We start from the raw sequence: 22,427 nt of genomic DNA, 5'->3' as shown, positions 1-22,427 counted from the left end.
TTTGACTTTGCAGTCTGCACCGTTAGCTGTCAAGACGTTCTTCTGTAGCCTTCCCTTTCCTTCCCTGCCTCTGACTTCTGTGGTTTAAGATGTGGATTCGAGGGAGCAGGATGTGGGAGGCTGGCTACTGGCTTCCATTTACGGGCTTTTAGAAGCGAGTGGAGCTGTGTCTGTTTCTGCTGGCAGAGTCAGGTTCTCTCAAGTATGTGCAAAAGCATTTTTAAAATGAGAATTTGATTTCCTGGTGTCTGTGGAAACCAAGCGGGTTAAAAACCAAGGAAGAAGAATAGCGGCTGCCTTCCACTGAGCGTGTGGGGAACTTTGGAAAGCCATTTTTTTCTTGATCCACGCACAGTGCTGACAGTGAAACTGCTCAGAAGAGAGCATCGTAAATTAGACAGCGGAGCATGATACACAGAGAAAGAATTCGGGTTCCTTCTGGCCATTACACTTAAAATTGACGGCAGAGGAGGAGAGACCCAATCCAGGCTGGCACGGAGAGGAGGTGCACGGGTCCCGCCTCGCCTCGGCTATAATCATCAGTTTCCCCTGGAAGTTGTGTGTTGGAGATGACCTTGTAACTAAGAGTATCGCTGGCAGTTTGGGAATATTTTAATTGATTAAGATTATTTTTGGACTAGCGATCTTATTAGGAAGGCAGTTGGTTGAGTGGCCCCCTGAGTTCCTATTATCCTTGTAGACAGATGAGCATTAAAAGGTTGGGTCAGGAAGAGCAAGCCTGGTTGTCTTCCCTGAGTCTTCTTGGCCCCTTCTGTTCCTCCCATCCACGCCTGCATTTATGCAGAGCACTCGGGGGCCTGCGGGGCTGTCTCCCAGCAGAGGTACAAACAGCCATAAATCCTAATTAAAAGGTACGTTTTATTTTTCTGGTTTTAAAATGAAAGAAGATTTAAGAATTCTTGGAATTGAGATGTGTGTGTATGTTTTGGCCCATCAGGATTAATTGGATTTGCTTCAGCAGTTCGCTGTGCCGTGGTTGTTCAGTAGAACGCCGCTCAGCAATTTAAACATCTTCCTCAAATGGATGAGGCTCGTACAACACGTGTCCTGCGATAATTCTGCTCCTGCTGCTGCTGTAAACGCCGGGATTGCTCAGGACCCAGCGCGAGGAGCAGAGGCAGGTGCTGGGGGCTGCACACACCGGGGGCACGCCGCTACCCCAGGAGCCCCAGGGGTGCTCGAGCCCTGTGCTATCCTGCAACGTGTTGTGAACGTGTGTGTGTGTGTGCACAGCCCAGCCGTGGTGAGCTCGGTGTGCTCGTAAATCACGCCGGTGCCCTGGAAGAGAGCTGCAGATGAGAGTGTCAGGTTGACCTTCCGGCAAGTGCAGGAGTGATGAGGGAAGATTGATGCCTAGAGAGAAGAGCCGGGGATTCGCAGAGCCTGCTAGGATTAAATTGCCCCTCTCTTAAGCGGAATAGGTTTAGCACCATTAGCCAGCACTTTGGGGAGAGCGGGAGAGCTTTTGCTTAACCTCCTCCAGTTCCTGCTTCTGGCGTGGTCCCGCTGTGATCCCGCAGTGCGTTCCCACCTCCCCAGCTGGGAGCTGCCCACGGGGGCAGCGCAGGGGCTGCCACTGCACACCAGCACTGGGCAACTCGCAGGTGGGCAACGGGTGGGCAATGGGAGTGGGAGAGCTTCTGGAAATCCGTGGATCCAGGAAGAGAGAGGATTTCAGCTGCGGAGCTGGAGCTGGGCAGGCTTGGAAGCGGGCAGCATCCATCTTCTAGCAGGAGACAATCCATCTGCAAGGCAGCATTTGGAGACCCAGGGGCAGAGCTTGGACGTGGGGAACCAAAACTAGGGTAGATGTGGATGGGAAGGAGTCAGTCAAAGGTTAAAGCCCCTACTGTGAGCACGAGGGGGGGTGCTGAGATGGCTGCAGCCTCGCCGGGAGCTGGCTCTTAAATCAGTGGAGGTGAGGAGTGAGCAGGTAGTAGGGGATGGAAGAGCTGTGATGTATTAGGGTTTCGGGAAACCACTTAATAGCACGTCTTGCAAAATCTTACAGGGATAAATAATTCAATTTGGTCTAGATAGTAACATTCCTGGATTGAAGTCCTGCTAAAAGACTGTCAGCCAAGGCTGGTGATGAACACAAGAGAGGCTTGTTCTGGGGAGATGTAAAGCTGAGGCCACGAGGATCAATATTAGGTCTGTGTGTGTTTTAACACCCTCATTAATGATCTGTAAGAGGGAGCAAGTGGGGGATATACATTAATAACATCTACAGATAGTGCTAAAGCTGGAGACATTGGAGCAGAACTCGGCGCTGAGGTTCAGTCCAGAGGACTCCGCAAGTTAACAAACACGAATGGTGCCAGAAGAAACGGGTGACATTTAAAAGCAAGCAGAGCATCCCGTGGCAGTGCTGCCCCTCCACGAAGACCCCTCCTGGCCCCGAGGTGCTGAGGGTGGTGTGAGGCAGGATGGAGCCAGTTTGATGGGGGCCTCGTGGGCAGCAAGACCCCGAGCACGGTGCAGCTGCGGATGGAGCCATGAGAAGCCCCTTCGTGGCCAGGCGTGGGTGTCTCTGCTGGAAACACTGGGTTTGATTCTAATCCTACCTGATTTATAGAGACAAACTGGAAGGGGTCCAGGGCCAGCCTTCGGTGATGTGTACGCCCTCGCTTAAGCCGTTAGGACAGGCACTTGCATAAATGTGTGCCAATTAAGCCTGTGACCATCCGTGTTGCAGTCAGCGTGCTTACAGCAGCACGGGCTGAGGGTTTCTTCTGGCTGATGTTCCTGGAGGCCACTCGGCTGCAAATTTCTGAAGTATTCAAGCTTTAAAAATGAAACAATTGTGGCAGTACTCAGGGCGGTGCAGTGACAGAATGGCACCAGGAGTAAATACAGCTGCCTCTCCTGCCCTCTGGATGAGCCAGCCTGGGTCCCCCAAAATGGCTCAAACCCTAGCCTTGGCCACCCAAAATCGTTTGGGCAGAGAGCTGGAGGCCGTATGGCAGGGAGCAGCCCTGGCTCACAGGTATGAGATGTTGAGTTACAAAAAGGTTTTATTTTTCTCTCTGAGTGCTTACAAGTACTGATGTTTTAGCAAGGCCAAACAAATTCTCTCTCAAATCATGGGCAGCAGGTGCAGCGCTTGGTAGTGACTGGCATGAAGTCTATTGTCTCTCCTACTTCTCTGTTTATGTCAGTCTGTAACTCTTTTTGCTCGTTATGCTTATCACACAGCTTTTAATAGTTACAGAATGTGCTTGAATTATGTTTGAAATTCAAATTTCACACAAATAGAGGCTTGTTCTTGAACCAGTGTTTGTGGCGGAGTAGTGGAGGGGAGGGAGCTGGTAGTATTTCTTACGTATTGCATGCACTCACCAGATTTTTTTCCATTCCAGCAGGAGTCGAAGGAAGAGAGTGGATTGCAAACGAAAAGAACAAAACAGCAGCTGGATAGAACGAAGCTCGCTGCTAAAAGAAAAATTGCACGTAGGTCTCGAGCGTGGGGCTGGGGAAGTAGACGGGTGCTGAGCAGCTTCTGCTGTTTGTGTTAGAGATTATTTCCCCCGCAGCAAGGCTTGGGACGCAGAAGTCCCTTCTCGGGGGTAAAATCTGCCTTCCCGAGCAGGCAGGCTGTCACTCGTCTGCTCCCCAGGTGGCGTGTGCGCAGGCTGGGGCGGTTCCAGAATAAGCGTGCGAGGCTGTCTGTGCCTCTCCAGGTTTTGAGATTGGTTCTGATACGAACCCGATCCAAAAGCCCCGTCAGTCACCAGGTGCTCTCCTTTTCGGGCCCCTCTGCTGCTGTCCCTGAAGCATCGCAGTGCCCTGACCCAGCGCTCGGGGTCCTCCCCGAGGAGAGGGAGAGGCTCAGAGCCCGCACCAGGAGGGCAGTGCAGGAGGTGAACGCTGAGCTGTTGTTCACCACCCCCTGCGGCCAGGCTGCACTCGCTGGCAGTAGCAGGAGATGGGATTAAAAAGGCGGAGATGAGCTGGCCCAGCGTGTAGCCAGCTCCTGGAACTGCTTGGCACCAGAGGCTGGGGAGGGGGCAGCGGCAGCAGCTTTAATGAGGGATCAAATGCATTCGTGGACAACGGCTCTAAAAACAGCTGCGAAAGGGAACGGGCTGGGATGTTCCCACTAACATCCCTCGTGGAGTGGCTGTGGATGTAGAGGCAGAAGAGAGCACTGCAGGCAGTCTGTAGGGCTCCGTGTGCTGCAGCTGCTGGGCTGATGCAGATCACCTCTCCCGTTCCTACGCTCCGGGAGGCGGCGGGCCACCTGGCAGGTTAAATTCAGAACGTCTTAAAATAAAAGAGGAGCAGTCTGCTGCAAAACCCAAAGCAATCACCGAACAAAACGGAGCAGCTCCACGAGCAGCAGCAGTTGGGCTCGTCAGCCCTCAGAGGGCTCGTGTGAATTAACTGGTTTTTAATAGAGGCCTAAGGCCATAGCACGGAGCAGCCCGGCTCGTGGTGGGAGCTGAGATCCACCGTGCGTGTCCTGGCTGAGGTGGGGGAAGAAGGGCTGGGGTTGTTGTTTTCCTTCTTTCTCCTCAAAGAAACAGCACCCAACCCCCCAAAAAGGTGCAGGTACCAACCACACGGTGCTGAGATCACCCAGCTGCTGAGGCTGGATGTTCTCATTGCATCGATGAGGCTGGTGTAAGGCACGGGCTGCATTTATGGGTACCGAAATTCCTAATAATGATTCCTCCCTTCCTGGGGCAGGGCTCGGCGGGGTGTCCAGGTGCCAGGCGGTGCTGCTAGAGAGCGGCCACGTCTTCGTCAGCTGGCGGGCCCATCCCCTCCTTCATTGGAAGCTATAATTAGACCTTCGGTGTTTGCTTTTAGGCAAATTAAGATTTGAAATAGTAATTATTTTTTTTTCTCGGTGTCTTTAAATAAATTCTTCGAATGGCGAGGCAAATTGCTCTTTTGTAACGACGCGGCGCTGCTGGGGAGAGCAAAATCTTCCTCCTCGAAACTGGAAAATTTCAGATATTTGCAGGCTCTGGCTGTAAAGCATCTCCTCCCATTTTTTTTTGCTTTGTTGTGGTTTTATTCATTTTATCCTAAAGCCATAACTAAATGTGTCTGTGACGTTTCATCCTGACAGGATAAATGGGAATACAAAAAGCCCGAGAAGTCTCCCTCTCTTTCTCCGGATGTAGTCAGTGCTCTAAAGCGCATTTGAATGTTTTTACTGTAATTGCACTTTGGGTATGTGGAAATACCGAGATCCTGCATTTCCATTATTTTTGAGTAAATCTCTTATTAGTAAGTGTTAGAACTACAACTAGTGGGGTTTTGCATCTAATTCACTTTGCAAATGTCAAAATGGAACATAAATCGCTTAGCAAATTGCCGTATTAGCATTTAAAAAGGCTCTGAAATGGTTTAATTTGTTTAGGGCTGCAGTGTCTTAAAAACAGCTCCCCCCGACCCTCCCTCCCTCCTGGGAGCGGGGCTCCCGACGCCTCCTCCCGCAGCGCGCCCCCGCAGCGCCGCTGGCCCCAGCGCTCCCCATTTCTGCTCGCCGTGGATTATGACCTCTGTAATCCACAGCAGCTCCGCTAAAACGTGACTCTGCCAAGGCAAGATGGGATGTGGTGTGTGGAGTCGTCTCCAGCCCCTCAACCAGGAGCAGGTCAGCTCTCCGGGCCGGCTCGCACGGCCAGGTGGAATTGAAGGCGAGATGTCCCCGTCTCCGGAGCACCTACTCAACTGGAACGTGAATCAAGTGCATTTTGTTTGTCGCTGGTTTCTTTGCCAGAGGCAGCATTTGTCTGGCACATTCCCTGTCCCCAGAGGGGAAATTGCTGTGCCAGGGAGGGAGAGGAAAACAAAATGTACGGTAGTAACTCGCCAAAAAATGTTTCTTTATACTAAGCTTCATGGATGTTGATAGCCCGAACTGGTGAGCGCTCAGGCCCCCGTTTAATTTCGGCACGTGGGAAGGCTTGTGATGGGGTGACTGGTCACGTGCACTGCTTTTCTTACACATGTCCAAATTTGCAGGATCTGGCCCGATTGCCGTGGTGGTTCGGGCAGGGAAGCAAATGAGACACGTGCTGGGTGCTGGGGAGGTTTTTGGGAGATGCTGCTCTGGGGACGGAGCCTTCTTCAGCCCCCGGGCTGCGGTGTGCTTGCCATTAAAGGCTGCGTTTTTTTTTCCCTGGTCCCTGCTGGCTGGAACGTTATAGAGTGACTTTGTCCAAGGACAAAAGATCCCCACGAGCCCTGCGTGCGCTGTAGTCAGCCTTCGCTTCAACTCCTCTCTTAATTTTTAAAGGAAATTATTTTTAAAAGAGAGCCTCTCTAAACCCAAGCGCTGATTTACTAGGACACGGAAGGGAATCTGATGGCTGGTAATCAGAGCAGCCAAAAAACGCTTCAAATCCTGCTTGGGTGGGGGGAAAAAAAAAACAGCCTGACACGAGCAGGGAGCTGGGGGAAAGGCAGAGAGGAGCCGTGCCACGGCCAGCACCACGCCAGCTCCTGCGAGGGAGGGAGGCTGCGCTGCCGCGGTTCGGTGGCAGCTGGTGGGGAGAGGACGGCTCGGAAAATGGGAGCCCGTAACTCCTGAATGCGTCTTCATCCAGGGAAACCTCTGGCCTGAAAGCGGCTGCAGGGGCATGTTTAGTGCCTGGGTGGCCCTCCTGCTCCACTCCCTTGTCCGTGGAGCTCTCCCGGGCTGTCGGAGAGCGGCGCCGTTCGGCTCACGCATGAGATGGCGCGGGCAGGATTCTGCCTGAAGGGGGGAGACGGGCTTTGAAGGAAATCTGTCAGTTTGTTGCCAGCGTGAAGATGTATTTTTCAGCTCCTGAGAGTGCTGTTGAGTTGTTGTGCAAGCTGCGCTCTGTTCTGCAGGCATTGTGTGTTTTAAGCGTAATGGCAGCGTCGGGTTGAAGCGAAGTAAATACATGTTTTCCCCAGTAACTGCTCGGCTTTTGAAGAGCCGGTTTCGGGTTCTAGCTAGCTCTGAAGGAGGAATATTTCAGGGAGAATATTTTGCTGGAATAACAGTTACAAGTGTAGGAAACCTGTTCCCCATGCATGACTGCCTTAGTGATGCAGTGGCACAGTGATGTGAGCAGAAGGGGGATGAATGCATGCGAAAGATCCTTCATAATGCTGCCGAGCCCGTAACGCTGCCCTCCGTGGAGCTTTCCACCTGCAGCTCGGGGTGAGCAACGTGTGGCTCTGCTGTTCCTGGTTAGGTCTCCTGTGGCACTGCAGGTAGCTTGGTGTCAGAAGGCAGTGAGACGTGCTGCTTGGCTCGAAACCAGTGCGTTAGGGCTGATCTGCTCCCTGTCCTGCCTTGCTCCCGAGTCTGTCCTATAGAACATGGGCATGGCTTGGAAATTTTCTTCCCCTGTCCTTGAGCATTAATTCTGTAGCTGTAGAGTGGCAGTAAGATGTCCGGTTAATGAACCCGAGGAGTCAGAGTTTATACTGCTGTAGAAACCCTGACTGATGTTCCTGACCGGGGTTACTCCTTTCATTTAGTGTTGCTTGCTCTGGTGTCACTGATGCCTCTTCAGGAAGGCTGAGGTGTGGATGCTCGGCATTGTTCCCGGGGAGGTGGGACTCCTTGGGCACCTCTGCCACGATGCTGGGTAAATGTAGGGTGCAGCTCTGACTTGACGTTCCCCTTTTCTCCTGCTGTAGAGATGACTGAAGAGGAACAGTTTGCGCTGGCCCTGAAAATGAGTGAGCAAGAAGCCAGACAAGTGAACTGTCAAGAAGAGGAAGAGGAGGAACTCTTGAGGAAGGCCATTGCCGAGAGCCTAACTGTAAGTGTGCTTCTGTGAAGAGGCTTATTACTAGGGTTCTTCAGCAGCGTCGCTTTCGGCGCTTGCTTTGCCATGCTGCACAAAAGGAGGCTTTCCTGGAGCTCCAGGTGCTCCAGCGTGAGCTGGAAGCAGAGCAGCCACGGGGTGGTTGTTTTGTACCAGTCCTAGTGAGCGGCACATGAAGTCCAACCTCATCTGTCCCCCGTTTTGGGGCGTGGGGTTGTACTGTGGGGGGCAGTGTCCGGGTTTCTGCAGCCCGTGTGGTGGGAGCATCCTTGCTCTTCCCTGCTGGTGGGAACGCACCTCTGGGAGAATCAACCTCTTGTCTTTCAGAGCTGTCAGCCCTCGGAGTCCTCTGATGCAACCCCACAGCTGTCTGAAGATGCGCTGGGCACACCAGGCCAAAGCCGCCCCGCTGAGCAAGAAGGCTGTGAGCTCCTGGGAGGCCTGGCACTTCGCCCCGACACCCCTCGCTCCGAGGGCAGCTCCCACTCGCAGAGCACCAGAGCTGATGGGAACGGACAGATGGATGTCGCCCGGAGCCCCCTCGTAGTGTTGAGGAGGTTAAGCCAGGAAATCGTTGAAAGCTCACTAGTATCCAGCATAATCGTGTCTCCGGGGAAGAGCCAGCCTCTGACAAGGTCAAGTGAGAAGCCTTCCTCGCCGCCTAAAAGTGATTCCAGTAACGTCTTGCCCAGCACCCTGGGAGAGGACCTCATGTCTCTGAGTCCTACCTTTGGAAGGGTGTCTTCGGGCTCCTGGCAACTCACACCTCGGAGACTGTTCGCGAGCCCCTCCAGCTCTTCCAAAGCAGCAGGCCACGAGCCAAAAGAGCAGCCCCTGCCCTGCACTGGCCATTCCATGGGAGAGGCCAGTGCTGGGAGCTCGGGCAGCCTCTGGAAGAGCTGGGCCGTGGAGGAGGGTGGCAGCCCCAGGAGGAGCGGTGGAGGGACAGGTCCCAAACACACCTCAAAGCCCAAGCACGCTGCCAGAGCCTGTGCTTCCACAGAGCAGGAGGAGGTGCCTGACAGTTCCCCTGAGGTCTGCGTGCCAAATGTGGCCGAGGAGAAGCACAAGCAGGAGGAGGCGAGAGACACAGTACACTATTACTGGGGCATCCCCTTCTGCCCCAAAGGGGTGGACCCCAACCAGTACACCAAAGTCATCTTGTGTCAGCTGGAGGTGTACCAGAAGAGCCTGAAGCAGGCTCAGAGGCAGCTGTTGCATAAGAAGGAGTTTGGAAACCCAGTCGTGCCCAGCTCTTCTTCCTCGAGCCGAAATGAGCTTGGGAAGGGGGAGCAGATCAGTAGAGAGAATGGGGTCGCCGATGATGCTGAAGATGGAGACCCAGACATGCAGAAGGAGTGCGAGAGCATCACCTGGCTCCTCCCTTCGAAGAGGAGGGAGGCAGAGAGCCCAGGGCACAACATGGAAGAGGAGAAGAACTCCACTTCTGATGACGAGCCGACCACGAGCTACTGCCAGGTAAGAGCTGTGACGAGCAGCAGTTCGGCAGTCATGCTCTTCCCTCCATTTTAGGATTCAGCCCCTCCTGCAAAGCAGGCGCCGCTGATAAGCGCTCCTCTTAAATTTAGGGGCTGCCTCCCCCAGCCACCCAGCGTGCTGTGCAAGGGAGAGGAAAAGCCTGCAGGCTGATTTCCCGGCTCAGAAGTGGTGGGGGCATCGTGCAGCCTGGCAGCTGTCCATCACTGCACCACCGAGATAAAGACTTCCAGCTGACACTTCCTTCTCGGAGGGGTGTAGCCTGGCAGGGCGTCAGGGCACCAAGACAACGCTCTGGCAAACCAGCTTAGAAACCTGTGGCCGCGTGAGGAGCTCTGTGTTTCCCTCCGCAGACAGAAACGTGGCTGTTCTCGCACTGCAGCCTCTCCTTTTCGCCTCCCTGGCTGAGTGCTGCGCTCCTGCGGGTGCTCTGCTCCCTCGTGGTGCTCTGCTTGCAGCTCTGACGGGCTGGGCGTGCTTGCAGGTGCGTTCTGCCTGCCTGGGGTGATCTGTCACGAGATCTGTCACGACAGCAGCGCTCGCTGTCCTCGCTCCCGTGCCTGGGCACCTTCTGTCCGCGCCTGCTTGTTGGGGCTGGTAGACGCTAGGTGTCAGCCTCTGTCTCTGTCAGGGCTCTCTCGCTGGAGCGGAAGGCAGCTTTCTGTCACTGCTAAGTTTAAACAGATTGCTAGTCAGATGAAGTATTTATTACTGCTGTATTTTAGGTTTGTGTCAGCCTTTTCCAACCCTCATTTTTCATAATGACTTCACTCCCGGATCATTGTATAACTTTATCTTCTCTATGACTGAAGCCTCGGCTCTGTTGTTCCTGTTTTCGAGTGTATTTGATCATTTACCCTGGTGTTAGAAAGATACTTAACTTGTTTTGTGATATTTATATTCTGTCTTGTAATATTGAACACTTAAGAAAAACGTCATGTCTGCATTTTCTGCTTGCAGAAAAAGTGCAGAGCAGCCTGTGCTGAAAAGTGACTTTTCGTGACAGTGCTTTGGCTGGGTGCAGCGGATACAGATTTAAACAAGCCTTAGAGGTGACCTGCAGAGGAAAGAAGCAGACTTGCGCCTTTTTCATTTCTTTTGGATGGTTACAAACGATCTGAAGGGTTCTTAAGGCAAACTGTTTTTATTTTTTTTCCCCTCCCTGTCTTTTTCTTTGGAAATTGAAGTCGTGGTACTCCGGAAGATTGGGGTGGCTGCAGATCTGCGGCTGTGCGCGCTAAACCCCTCGGGAAGCTACAGCAGCTGGGAGGGGCATGAACTTTTAATTAGTATTGAAAAATATGGGTGTTTTTTTCCTCTTATTATCCGTGTAATGCTAATGCTTAATTAATTCTTGGGGAGAAAGTGGTTTTAGTGGTGCTGAGTGGGAACTTGTAATGTACTCATCCTGACCACAAGAGCTCTCCTAAGGAGCTGTGAGTGTGTGGAGATTTCGTCTGCCTGATATTTTTAAGGTGAAAAACCAAGGGGAGGAGCAAGCTTGAAAATTTCAACCCCGGGCAAAAATTTGCCAGTTTTCTGTTTACTGGAGAGAGAAGGATGTCTCAATACCTTCCATCTGCCTCCTGGCTCCTGGCTCGAGATGTTGCTCCCTTCTCCTTTCGCCTCTCTGCGCAGTCGCACGCTGAGGCCAGCGCAGGTGATTTACTTGCAGGATCGATCTGTTTGATGTTTGCTTGTGCCTCGCCTCCATTTTTTCTCCTCTATCAAATACAATTCCAGCGGCGGTGACAAAGGACAGGCACAGGGCAGCGCTGTCCCCGATGTGCTGCGTGCCTCAGTCCCGGTGCTGCCGGGGCCTGCTTTGCCAGGGGGGCACAGTGGGAGATTTTGGGGCTGTGCTGAGGCCAGAAACCGTCCCTGCAGGCTCACAGCTGCCCTTGAAAAAGCCTCGTGATGCTCTGAAACCCCTCGCCTGCAGTGGGCAGCGACCTTCCACCGCGGCAATGGGCAACCCGAGCGGTCATCGTGGTGGAGACGTCTCCTAGCCCCTGAACCTGCCCCGACAAACCCCAGTGCTAATGGCATAAATTCCTTCGTAGCCTTTCAAACAAGGTCGGGGGACTCGTGGCCTCTTAAAAGATTCAGAGGAAAACGACCCAATTCTGGAGGATTGGAATCTGGTGACCTGAATTAGCGCCATACCTTAAAACGTATACACCAGGAAAATGAAATTGTGGCAGTGTTTGGGAGAGGTTTGTGACTCCGCAGATATGTGCAGCTCAACAACAACAACAAAAAGTAGAGGAGGAGGTGTGGTATTTTATGTTAATGATGTGTTAGGCTGCAAAGAAATAAAGAACGGTGTAGATGAAACAGAATATTTTGGGGCTGGAGTCACTTTAGGGAAATGTGGCACGAGGCTTTGTGTTGGGGCTTGCTGGGGAGGCGCAGCCATCTCGTACCGGGGCTGATGGAAGCTGAAACCTCTGGTGGAAATCAAACCCTGAGAGGAGGAGGGAGGAAAAACCCCTTGGATTTCTTGGAGAAACGGCATGAGAAATCGCAGGCCTGCCAGCGAGGACTGCTAATAAACCATTGTAATTCCATCTGATTAGAGAATGGCAAGCGTGACGTGTACACGGAGGGAGAAGAAAGGGAGCCGGGTAATGACTGACATGTTAGCCTGACCTTGGCAACGCACAAGGCTTTTGAACAAATTTTAAAGGAGAGAAGAAGTGGGAGTCGGCGAGGTAAATGAAAAATGGGATAAAATGCACATGGATTTACCCGCTGCAGATTGTGCAGGTTAATCTGTCCCCGCTCTTTGATAGGACAGCTGATTACCCCGCCGAGAAAAATGCAACAGATTTTATCTGTGGGAATCTCAGAAAAGCGCTGCTCGTGGTCAGCCGGCAGCTGTACCAGTTGATCAGGTCATCCAGACTCAGAAAAATGGATCTTAAAGCGGGGTGGGTGAGGGCTGCTGGAGTGCTTGAGGACACCCAGAGCCCTGGGTGGTTCGGCTCAGCACAAATGGAGCTGGGCAAGGGCTGTGATCGCTGCCAGGATTGGGATGGGTGCTGGGAGCAGGCAGGGACTGGGGGTGTGAAGGACAAGGTTGGCATGAGAAGGGATGGATGTGGGCTGCCCAGGAATACGGCTGGGCAGCCAGAAGTACTGCCAGGCACTGCTGAGCTCCTTACCGAAAGGAGCAGCGGAGGCCAAAAGCTGACAAGTTCAGGAGAGATACTTAGCTGTTTCTGGAAGAAAAGGAAGAAGAAAAGCCATGCTGCACACAGAACCTGATGACCCAGCAGAGCCTGTCTGGCCTGCTTAGCTGTGTGGTGTTTTATACAATATCCGAATTTTTTTTTCTTTTCCAGGCCTCCCAGGTGCTGTCTGCAGAGGATGCACGCGGAGACGGGGAACCCATGCGGGCTGCACAGAGGTGAGGAGGGGGAATTCAGTGACCTGGGTCCGTGGGCTCGCCCTGGGGACGTGGACTCATCCTCCCACCAGGAGCAGTTTGGGGCACGGTCTGTGTGGGGCTTGCTGAAGCCCTGGGAGCTGTGGAGGCTCCAGCAGCAGGTCCTGCTGGAAGGGGGCGTGCAGCTGCTGCTCAGACCTGTCCCTGGAAACACACGGCTCGGGAGCAGCCTCTCTGAGAGGCACAACTAGGGAGAAGGGATCAGTTATTGTTCTTGCTCTCTAAAACGTGCGCGTACATCCTTGTACAAGTAAGAGGACTTGATCCTTACCCTCTGAAGCTAATTTGACACGGTACGGTAAAGCTGTGGAGATGGGTAGGTGAGCTAAAGGTGAGTTACAGCAGCGTGATCACATGCTCTGCCTTTGAAGGCACATATGCAGCATGGTGAATGGTTTACAGAATTTCTGTGTGTATTTTTATATTCTTGCCTTGCTGCTGAAGAGGAAAGAAGGGAGGAGGAAGCCAGACGGCACTGCCTATCAGCCAAAGATAGAGTGCAGTGCTCCAGAAAAGCCACTTCAGCAGATGACAGGTGTGGGACAAGTCAACATGATTTTCCTCAGATTTAAGCCTTGTCTTTTTTTTCCCCCCCTTTTGTCTTTACTTCCTGGGGGATGCAGTTCTGCAATGAAGGCTGTGAGAAGGTCAAAAGGGAGAGGATTCAAGGAGCAAATTGCAAGAGAGGGCAGATTTTTTTTTTATTTATTTTTATTGACTGGGTTTTTAAAATTTAAACCTGTTTTGAAACAAAACTGCCAACTTTTCTTAGGTCTAACAGGATTGGCCCGCGTGGCTAATAACAACCTGCTGCTGCTTGCACCTTTCTAACAAGCTTAAAGCTCGCCTTGGGGAGCAAAAGGAACCTGCAGGAGCTGATGTGCCTGTGACAGATGAGCTTTTGCTGCTGTGTCAGAGCAAAAGGCACCGAGGTGTACGCTCTGGAGATCTGCCTCCCTCCTGCTCCAGGCAGGAGAGGCCGGGGCTGAATGTGCTGAGAGGGAGATCTCCTCCTGCTGGGGCTGGCTGGGGATGCTCCCCCCGAGGCCGGGACTCACCTGCCTGCTGCAGCCCCTCGCTGGCAGCTGGCACATCTGCAGCACGACAGAATCAAAAGGCTGCAGTCTTTGCAGTTCGGTGCACGTTAAGGTTTGCCATCTGGCTCCTGGTAATTTGCCACAGCAGTCCTCCCCCTGGGGAGGCTCAGGCACCCCGAGCTGCTGGCCTCGGCGATGCTTAATAGGAAAACGCCTCTCCGAGCTGTCGGGAGGTGTTGGAGCAGTCGTGGAAGCGGCAGAGTGGCTTCTTTGCTTTCTGCAGGCCACTCTGCTTGATTGTTTTATGCTGTGTGCAGAGCATGGGAGATTGGGGTTTTAATAAATGATTATAGGCTTTGTTACCAGAAGATAGTTGGTGTAGCAAGAAATGTGGTTTGACTTCAAATTGATTAGCCCATTTTATAAATGTCATAGCAAGTTGTTTTGTGTGAGTTCTTTTGAAGTGAGCCCTGATGTTAGACACAGAGTAAAACATGCTCAGCCTGGATTCATAACAAATGCTTTGAGATGCTTTATTTAGAGAGAAAAGCCACTTGTGATTTCCTATCAGAATTTTGTTATTTATCATAAATCAGCAGCGCCTGTTCTCTCCTCTCTGAGGCCTGTGGTTGAGCCTAATAAATCTTCTATTTGTCAGTGTGGGGATTCATGTTTTTTAAGTGTGTTCTTGCATACTTGATCAGACTAATCAGGAAGCCATGCAAAGCGCGGAGAGTGTCAGCATGGGTGCCAGACTTACTCAGCAAAGCCTGCCTGTTTCGGAGAGACACTGTGCTTGGTGGAAAAAAACAGAGGAACACGAAGGTTAAAAGGAGTGGGGCTGCGTGCGGGGCTGTGCCGAGGAGTGGCCACGCCGCTGCCGCTAGGACTTGCAGGGAGGCCTGGCATCGTGCTGCAGCCTTGCTGCTCCTGCCTGCCATGTGCAGCGATGAGAAAGGAAATTAGTGCAAAGAAGGAGGGAGTAATGCAGGATGGAGCAAGTCTGTGTCTTTCCTCTCCGAGGGTTTTGTTCCCCAGATGGAAGATGGCACCTGCACAGCTCCCAGATCGAAGAGCAGAAAGAAGCAGGAGAGCCCTGCGGGTATTTTTGCTCCCCTCACATGAGATAGAAGCCCTCCATAAAGACACAAAGGGTCACTATATGAAAATTAGTTCTTTGGGGAGTTTCTGCTTAGGACAGCATTTTGTAGCAATGCGTTTCTCTGTTATCCTGATCGTTTCTGGCTATCAAATAATGACCACCTGGCAATGGCAGAGTGCTCTGCTCTTCTGAACTGTGCAGGACCTGCAGGAGCGTGTTGTCACACCTGCTGGATTTGTGTTTTATATGTATGTTTTGAACAGCATTTCCGTGTTGACCCCACTTGGCAGCAGAAGGAGCCCAGATATTGCCACAGAAAACTCTGCTGAAGAAGAGATCTCCGTTTGCCCAGGTAAGAGGCACCTGGGAATGTTCCGAGCTATGAAATGAATGATACACACTTATAAAATACAGAGAAAAGAAAAGAATTTGCAAGGCATTTGAACAAAACAAGTTTTCCTTCCCAGCTGTGTTTATCAGGGCTGAAATTATCCGAATAATTTTGTTTTCGTTCCCTGGTTTTGGACCCATTCCCTCTAAGACAATGTTGCAGCTCTGTGGCCAGAAATAGCTGGGTGCTTGCTGCCGGTGAGACCAGAGGGGTCGTTCCAAACGCAGTGCCAGGTGTGGTCTCTGCAAGGCTATCAGGAAATGTTCACATTTTTCACTGTCAAGATAGGTAAAGCATGAGAGCTGAAGTAATTTTTTTTGGTCTTGCATTAATTAAGACTGTTTGGGACCAACAAGTTTTTCTTCCTTGGTCTCTCCTACCACATTTGAGATGTTCCAGTTCAGGGTTTTAAGTGAGGGAAGTGATGACGAGCCCGCTCCTGGTGATGAGCAGCTGTAGGGAGAGGCCATGGCAGTGCTTGGAGGCACGTTTTGTTATTGCCTCTATCCCAGCAGTGTCCCACACGCTTTCCCTGAGTCTAGTCTCACTCCCCATGAAGCTGCAAAGCTGCAGTGGCTCTGTCCTCACACCATTGTGCTGTGACTCCCAGCCCCTCATCCAGCTGTGTTGTTGCACGTTGTCTGATAACATTTGTGACAAGTCTAAAAAAATGTTTTAAAACTGTGAAAACGCTGTTATGAAACGGGTTAAGTTACATCAAGCGAGGAGAAAGTTTGGGGGCCACGAAGCTGTGCTGACATGGAGCTGTTTTTTTTGCAGAGACCCAGCCAAGTCCACTGGAAGCTGCTGAGCCAGAGAGAGAAGAGCTCTGCTCGTCCAGCAAGGACTCGCCTATGCAGGTAAAAGAGCCTGAAGCTGAGGATCTATCGTGTTTCCAGTGCTGCTCGCTAGATCATCAGTTCAGCTGGGCTGTGCTAGCATTTCCCTGATCCTCGGGAACACTTCTCCGTTCACTTTTCTCTGCTGCTCTGTAGTTCCAATCCCTTTTGGCCAGCTGCATCTGGAGCCTCTCAGTCCTGTAGCTGGAGATTTGTTACCAGCTGCAGCTCGTTCTTCTGTATCCCCTGCATTGCTGTTCTGGAGGACGTCCTCAGTGGGGACAGCAGCCTGGTGTTTGCCCAGGGTCAGAAGTGCAGGGCTCAGTGGTGCAGAGGGAGCTCAGTTACTCGTGTTCGGACACAATTTTACCTGTTACAGCCCTCTGAACACCGGCGGTTGTTGGCCACAGACCGTCTCCAAGAGGCTGAGCAAAGATTCACCCAAGGGGGCTGGGTTAGGATAAAGATAGCAACGAGGTGTTGAGGGCTGCTGGTGGCTTGCAGCCCAAGGAGAGGGAGCTGGGCCCAGGAACCTCGATTTGTATGCAGTAATGGTTAGCAGCAGCAGTGAGCCGGTGGCGGGGCCGTCCTCTCGGCTCCCGATACAGATGTGCGCTGCAGTGTGGCTGCTCTCCCTGTGTTGTCACACCTGTGCAGCAATTGCCTCGCAGCTGTCACTGTAGCGACATCTGACTTCAGTTCCTGCTTCTGATAAAACTCCCTTTGTCTATTAATTTAGAGAGCGATATCAAAGGGGTTGCCAAGTGCTCCTCTGGCAGGGTACATGAATACAGAGCCGCGCGGCACTCGACAAGAGGATTCATTTGTGGGAAGCTCACTCGGGCAGCCTGCAGCTCGTACGGCGCGTCTGCAGCTCCGAAGCCTCGTTGTCACGGGCCTCTTAATAAACCCAGTTCTGCTCCCGTGCTCCTTCCCTTCCGCAGGTCCCTCGCAGCACTGCTCAGTCGATCCGAGACTGCGGTGGGCAGCGGCTGCGGTCCTGTGCAGAGCTGTGCCTCAGCCCTGCAGGCACGCTGATGGCCCGTTTGGCAGGACAAGGTGCTGGGGCTTCCTAGGGGCTGTCCCACAGCCTTATCCTCGGCAGCAGGCACCAGCCCCAGCCCGCAGCCTCGCAGGCAGGAGGCAGCAGCAGCTGCCCGCGGATCAGCAGTTAGCACGAAGCAGGCAGGGACCGCTGGGACCGACTCCTTCCTCGCAGATGCTGAGCCAGGACACGGGAGTCTTGTTCTTGAGCTCAGCCTCTAGCATCGCTCTTGGCTGCTTGCTGGCTGCGACTGCTGCCTCTCGTAGGCAATTTTCCCTGCTAGAGAGGGGAGGCGCCGGTCCCTGCCTCTGCTGGGGGTGACTGGCTCCGCAGTCGAGGTTTTCCGGACTGCTACTGCAAGGTTTTGTGCACGCCGTTTCAGGGCTGCGGTATCTTTTGTTACAGCATGTTGCATTTCCATTTAAAATTAGTAATTTACCACTGAATGTAGGCGGGCAGGGCGTGTGGAACCGGTGATCTCCTAAGACTGATTTAAAAATGGCAGCTCGAAGGCACGGTGCCTGCTGCTTTTCCCATCATTTTTTTTTTTGCTGTGTTGTCTGACTAGGATAATGCGGGTTTGATCCGATCATTCATATTTGACACATCTTGTTTTTTATGACTCCTCTTTGTAACGCCCCACGGTGAGGACTTCGCAGGATGTAGTGACACTGAGAAGTGAGAGCAGGGGATGAGTGCTAATGCTGCAAGCGATGTGCTCCAACAGCTTGCGTTTGGCTGGAGGAACTCTTGTGGCAACTCCTCCGTAGAAATCTAGTGCAGAGTCTCCCTGGAAATCAGTGCAGTGTTTTTGGGGGTCGGTACCATCGCCTGTCAGGCGGTGTCTGGGAAAGATGAATTTTCTGACTTGGATTCTCAAGTTTAAGACGCAGTCGTGCAATTTCTTGCAGAGCCTCTCTGAGTCAACCAAGCGCTCTCCCTCCCTTTGGAACATAAAAATGAGGACGGATGCTCAGCATCGGGCCCTCTTTTGGCAAAGCAAGTGTTAAACCAAGAAATATGACAACGTGCTCCAGCAGCACCGAGCATCGTGGCTGGCCCCGGTTACTGCTTCCCTGAAATTGCACCGTTGGAGGGATGCAGACAGCAGTGTTACTGCACATGGCACTGCTTAGCCCTAAGAACAGAAAGCCCTCCTATGCTATTTCCCTCTAGGTTTCTTCTACGTGGTTAATATTTAAATCATTTTTAATGGAGAGGGGGAAAAACATTTCTTTTTGAAATATGGAGAGATTTTGTAGCAAGCCTGACTTGGCAGAGCCCGAGCTGTGAGTGAGATGGGGGCAGCCTGGTGCATCCAGGGATCAGGAGCAGCGCAGGGAGCAGCCTGTGGCGCTGGGCTTTGTAGTGGGGCACCTCTGCAGCTGGGCAACCAACGCACAGAGAGAGCATGGGGAAGTGTTAATGAACAAACACGGGCTGTGACATTTTGCCCTGGCAACGAGCCCCTGTTAGTAATGCTGTGTGGCACGGGGTTTTTGACTGCGCTGCCTCTCGTGGGTCTGTGTCACCTCTGATGCTGCTCCAGCCACGTTCCCTGTTGATTTTGCCGTGCCGCAGCCTCCCTTCGTCCTGGGGAAAGCTGTGTTCCCAGGCAGCGCAGCCTCTGTAGTGTGGATCGTGTCCAGAAAGTGATGAGCACAAGTCAGGTGTTGAACTCTCGCTTTGCCCCATGAATTTCCCATCAGTTTCGCTTCTGAGCTTTCCTGATTAATGGAAGCTTTGCCGTTTTTCTGTTAGGATAGGTGGTGTTTGCCTTAAATGGTGTGCACGGCTGTGTGGGGAGGCTTCACCATGATTCAGCAGGACATGTTGCCTTTGGAAGAAGAATTAGACATTAGTGCTGCACAGTTTACTCAGGCAGTGGTGTTATTTCTGACCTGTGTGTGATGGAGAATAAAACTTACCAAGAGAAAGCAAGTCTCTAGGAGGGTGAGCAGCTACCAGACAGCACAGAGCACTGCAGCTACCAAAAAAAGAACCAACACAACTAACTGTCTGCTTTTCCTCTCCTTCCTTAGGCCAGTGAAGACGAAAATGCTGGCAGGGCTCTGGCTGAGGGCAGTCCCACAGCTGCTGACCGCGTGTCGTGCCCGCTGTGCGACAAAGGCTTTCCAGCTGCAGAGATTGAGCTGCACGCTATGTACTGCAACGGCGTCGTGGGAGAGGAGCCTGCTGAGGACAGCCCAGGTCTGCCAAACACGCTGTATATTTGCTTTTTGTGCTGGCCTCCCTCTCCTGGCACTTGCAGCTGGGTGCTGGAATCCTTTTCCTCCCGGGATATTTGGTGTGTGGCGTGGCAGGTCGGGAGGTTTGTCCTCTCTGCCTGGGTCCATCTCAGAGCTGGCCAGGAGAGTGTAGCTGGAGACTCTAATAATTTCCAGCACCTCCTGCACAGAGCTCTTCACTCTGATCGGCTTCATAACCAACCACAGTATTGGTCCCAGGGAAGGTCTATAAGCTGAGCATTACCCAAGGATCGAGACCCGGCTGTTTCACACGGTGTTTGCAAGGCACATCTATTTTGAGTTTAGTGAGGACCTGCAGAGGATTTGCCACAGATAGAAAATGGCAGGCTCCAGAGCCATGCGGGTGAGCATCCTTCAGGCCTCTTAAGAAATGAGAATGTTCTGTACCGCTCCGAGTACAGCCTGCACTGTGCAATGAGCCTGACATTTGTATGTGCAAAAATGGCTTGTTCAGCAGGAAGGGATTGCAAAAAAAGTTTCCCGCTTGCTCCTCCAAAATTGCAAAATGATAGCTATTGATCTGGGAGCTCAGATTTTTCTCCTTCATGTGAAGAGTGAGGCATAGAAGTGCAATCAGAATGCCCGTATTAAATCCTCTTTGCACTCTTCTGTGTCAGTTTTCTGTAGCCAACCTTTGTAGAGCTTAAGTGAACAAATACACCAGTTGGCTATCAGCGTATTCAATAAGTTATGCTTTAGCTGCTGCTTGAAATGTAAAATCTGTTAGCACAATGTCAGGTAATATCAAAGTAGTGGCTTGTAATGAGATTAACTTTTCAGGTTGTGAATATATAATTTTTAGTTGCATACTGGGTTATTAAATGCGATCTAAATCTGTAATGTTTAAGCAATTTGAGCAAATCAGAGCAAGTGCAAGAGCTGTAGCTTCTGCACTCCTCCAGCAGGAAGAAGTTTCTCCATGTAATCTTAATGCAGAGTTGATGTAGCTTTAAAATACAAGGTCCTTGTTACGCTGAATCTTTGAGGATGTGACATGGGGCCTGTCAAGACGACACGAGGCAGAGTAGCAGCTGTTACTGCTCGGTGCTGGGTTTTGGTGGGGAGTTCTCTCTGCAGGCACAAAGCGGCTACCAGTGCAAAGGGGGAACGGCTCGTGTGGATCATGCAGCATCACAGCTCCTCTCCCATCCTGATAAAGGTCTTATCTCCACTACAAAACAGAGCAGAATTTTTAGTATGCCTTTTAGCAGGACTGGCTTTGGCCCGGCGGTAATCGGGTCCCCCGTGTGCCTGGATTGTGGGTATATCCATTGATCCTGGGGAATCCTGGCTGTGATCAGGAGAAGGCTTTGAAATTTTTGGCAGTGCAAGGGAATTTATTCTCTCCTTTGGTGTTGGCTTTCAGCAGGACAGAGTTCAAGGCTGGCCTCTCCACTCTGCTTCCAGACTGGTCTCCTCGGGGATGTTTGTCAGGGTAGTTATTTTGGAATTGCTACGCTGCTATTCTGCCGTGTTCAGAACAATCCCCCCCAAAAAGAAAACTAGCCTGGAATAAAAGGGATCTTGCTCTGCAGTAATGGCTCTAAGCAGAGCAATGGTTCTGGGACAAAATCACAGTAATTTGGGTTTTCGATTGCCAGTTATTCTGGTATTTTCCCTGTAGAGACCAGGCTTTATTAGCCATAACACTCTCCGACGCCTGTGTTGTTTGGGCCAGGGCTCTTCACGGAGCTGCGGGCTCCCCGTGCTCCGAGCTGTGCACTTGAGCTTGGAGGAAAACAACGTGGGGGAGAGTCCCGATGCCTGCTGGGCTTTGCAGGGCACCTCCCTCCAGCTCCCAGCGAGCGTACCGACACAAACATCACCCTAAAAGACCCCGGCTGCTGGGCTGCTTGGGGAGATTTGGGATGAGCAGGCGGGGGAGATGTTGAGCCCAGCAGAGGTCAGGCAGCAGCTTGGAACATCCATGCAGGTACAAAAGGGCTCTGCTTCCAGGGCTGCTATCTTGGCACCTTTTCCTAGCATAAAACCTGCAGGTAAAGTAATGCAAGGGGAATAAACGAGGTGGGAGAATTGTTTTCTGAAGCAAATGCCAACTCGGGTGTCGGTGCAGAGCCTGTCCCCTGGCACTGCAGCACCACGTCCAGGCTGGGCGCTGGCTGCCTCAGGAGCAGAGCAGCAATCCTGTGTGAAAGGCAATCGAGTGCTGCCCTCTGAGCCATGTCCTGATCTGGTTAGGAAAGACAGCTTCGCTTTTCCTTCGCTGCACCGGGTCAGGGGTTCCTGATCTGTCTTCAGACTTATTAATTGGATTTACTCCTGATGGCTTCGCTACCTCTGCTTGCTGTAGCTGGCAGCGTTTGCAGTTTTAAAATTACAAAGGGATGGATCCTTGGTGGTTTTGTTTCTCTTCTGCCCTCTTCTAATCATGCACCAAAGCCTTCCAGGGGGTTGTACAAGGAGGGCAGCTCAGGCTGGCTGATGTTTAAGGACAGGTTTTCAAATTAGGCAGCTGGGCAAGACGAGCTGCAGTTGCTTCCCTTACGTATATACATGGCCGCCCTGGCTGGATGCCCAGACAGCCACATACCTGGACAGGATGAAAATCTGATCATGAATTTCCATTTTCCTGTGGTCTGAGTAAATAAAAAGGAAGAGCCTGCTGTTGCTTTAGCTTCCGTACCAGGTTGGGGGGAGGTTCAGGTCCCAGGTTTCCAGCTCAGTGGCTGGTGTTAATTCCAGGTGAATGAGCAGAGTCGTGGAAGTGCAGTGCCAGCTCCCTCTTCCTTTATGCCTCCAGCTGAAGGGCTGACTTGTGCGAGGGGCTCTTCACGGAGCCACCGGCTTCATTGCCTCCTGCTGCTGCCCCTGCCCATGCACAGATCTGCTGCTCTCTGTCTGGAAGTGAGTCTTGGCTGTTACTGAGCGCATCGAATCGCCTTGAGCTTTGGGACGTACTCAATTCCTATCGTCCTCCATCTACGTGCTCCCATCTTCTCAGTTCCCAGGTGAGCCTGGGAAAATGAGGATTTGCACATCCCTTCCTC

At 52.1% G+C, this 22,427-nt stretch overlaps 1 protein-coding gene across 5 annotated transcripts in view; it reads left to right on the top strand.

Moving 5' to 3' along the window:
- UIMC1 (ubiquitin interaction motif containing 1) overlaps positions 1–22,427 on the top strand; it is a 35,877-nt gene that overhangs the window by 7,206 nt on the left and 6,244 nt on the right. For 4 of the 5 annotated variants that reach the window (XM_038186569.2, XM_027468067.3, XM_038186567.2 and 1 more), the window contains 7 exons: positions 3,384–3,474; positions 7,657–7,781; positions 8,115–9,266; positions 12,632–12,696; positions 15,138–15,226; positions 16,046–16,125; positions 19,192–19,360. In XM_038186569.2, coding sequence (XP_038042497.2) covers positions 3,384–3,474; positions 7,657–7,781; positions 8,115–9,266; positions 12,632–12,696; positions 15,138–15,226; positions 16,046–16,125; positions 19,192–19,360 — 1,771 coding nt within the window. The remainder of the gene's footprint in view (positions 1–3,383; positions 3,475–7,656; positions 7,782–8,114; positions 9,267–12,631; positions 12,697–15,137; positions 15,227–16,045; positions 16,126–19,191; positions 19,361–22,427) is intronic. The other variant, XM_038186568.2, reaches the window with a different exon arrangement.

The sequence above is a fragment of the Anas platyrhynchos genome, chromosome 14 (genome assembly GCF_047663525.1).
Source record: "Anas platyrhynchos isolate ZD024472 breed Pekin duck chromosome 14, IASCAAS_PekinDuck_T2T, whole genome shotgun sequence".
In the NCBI taxonomy this organism is placed as follows: domain Eukaryota; kingdom Metazoa; phylum Chordata; class Aves; order Anseriformes; family Anatidae; genus Anas; species Anas platyrhynchos.
This window is presented reverse-complemented; position numbering and strand designations above follow the sequence as displayed.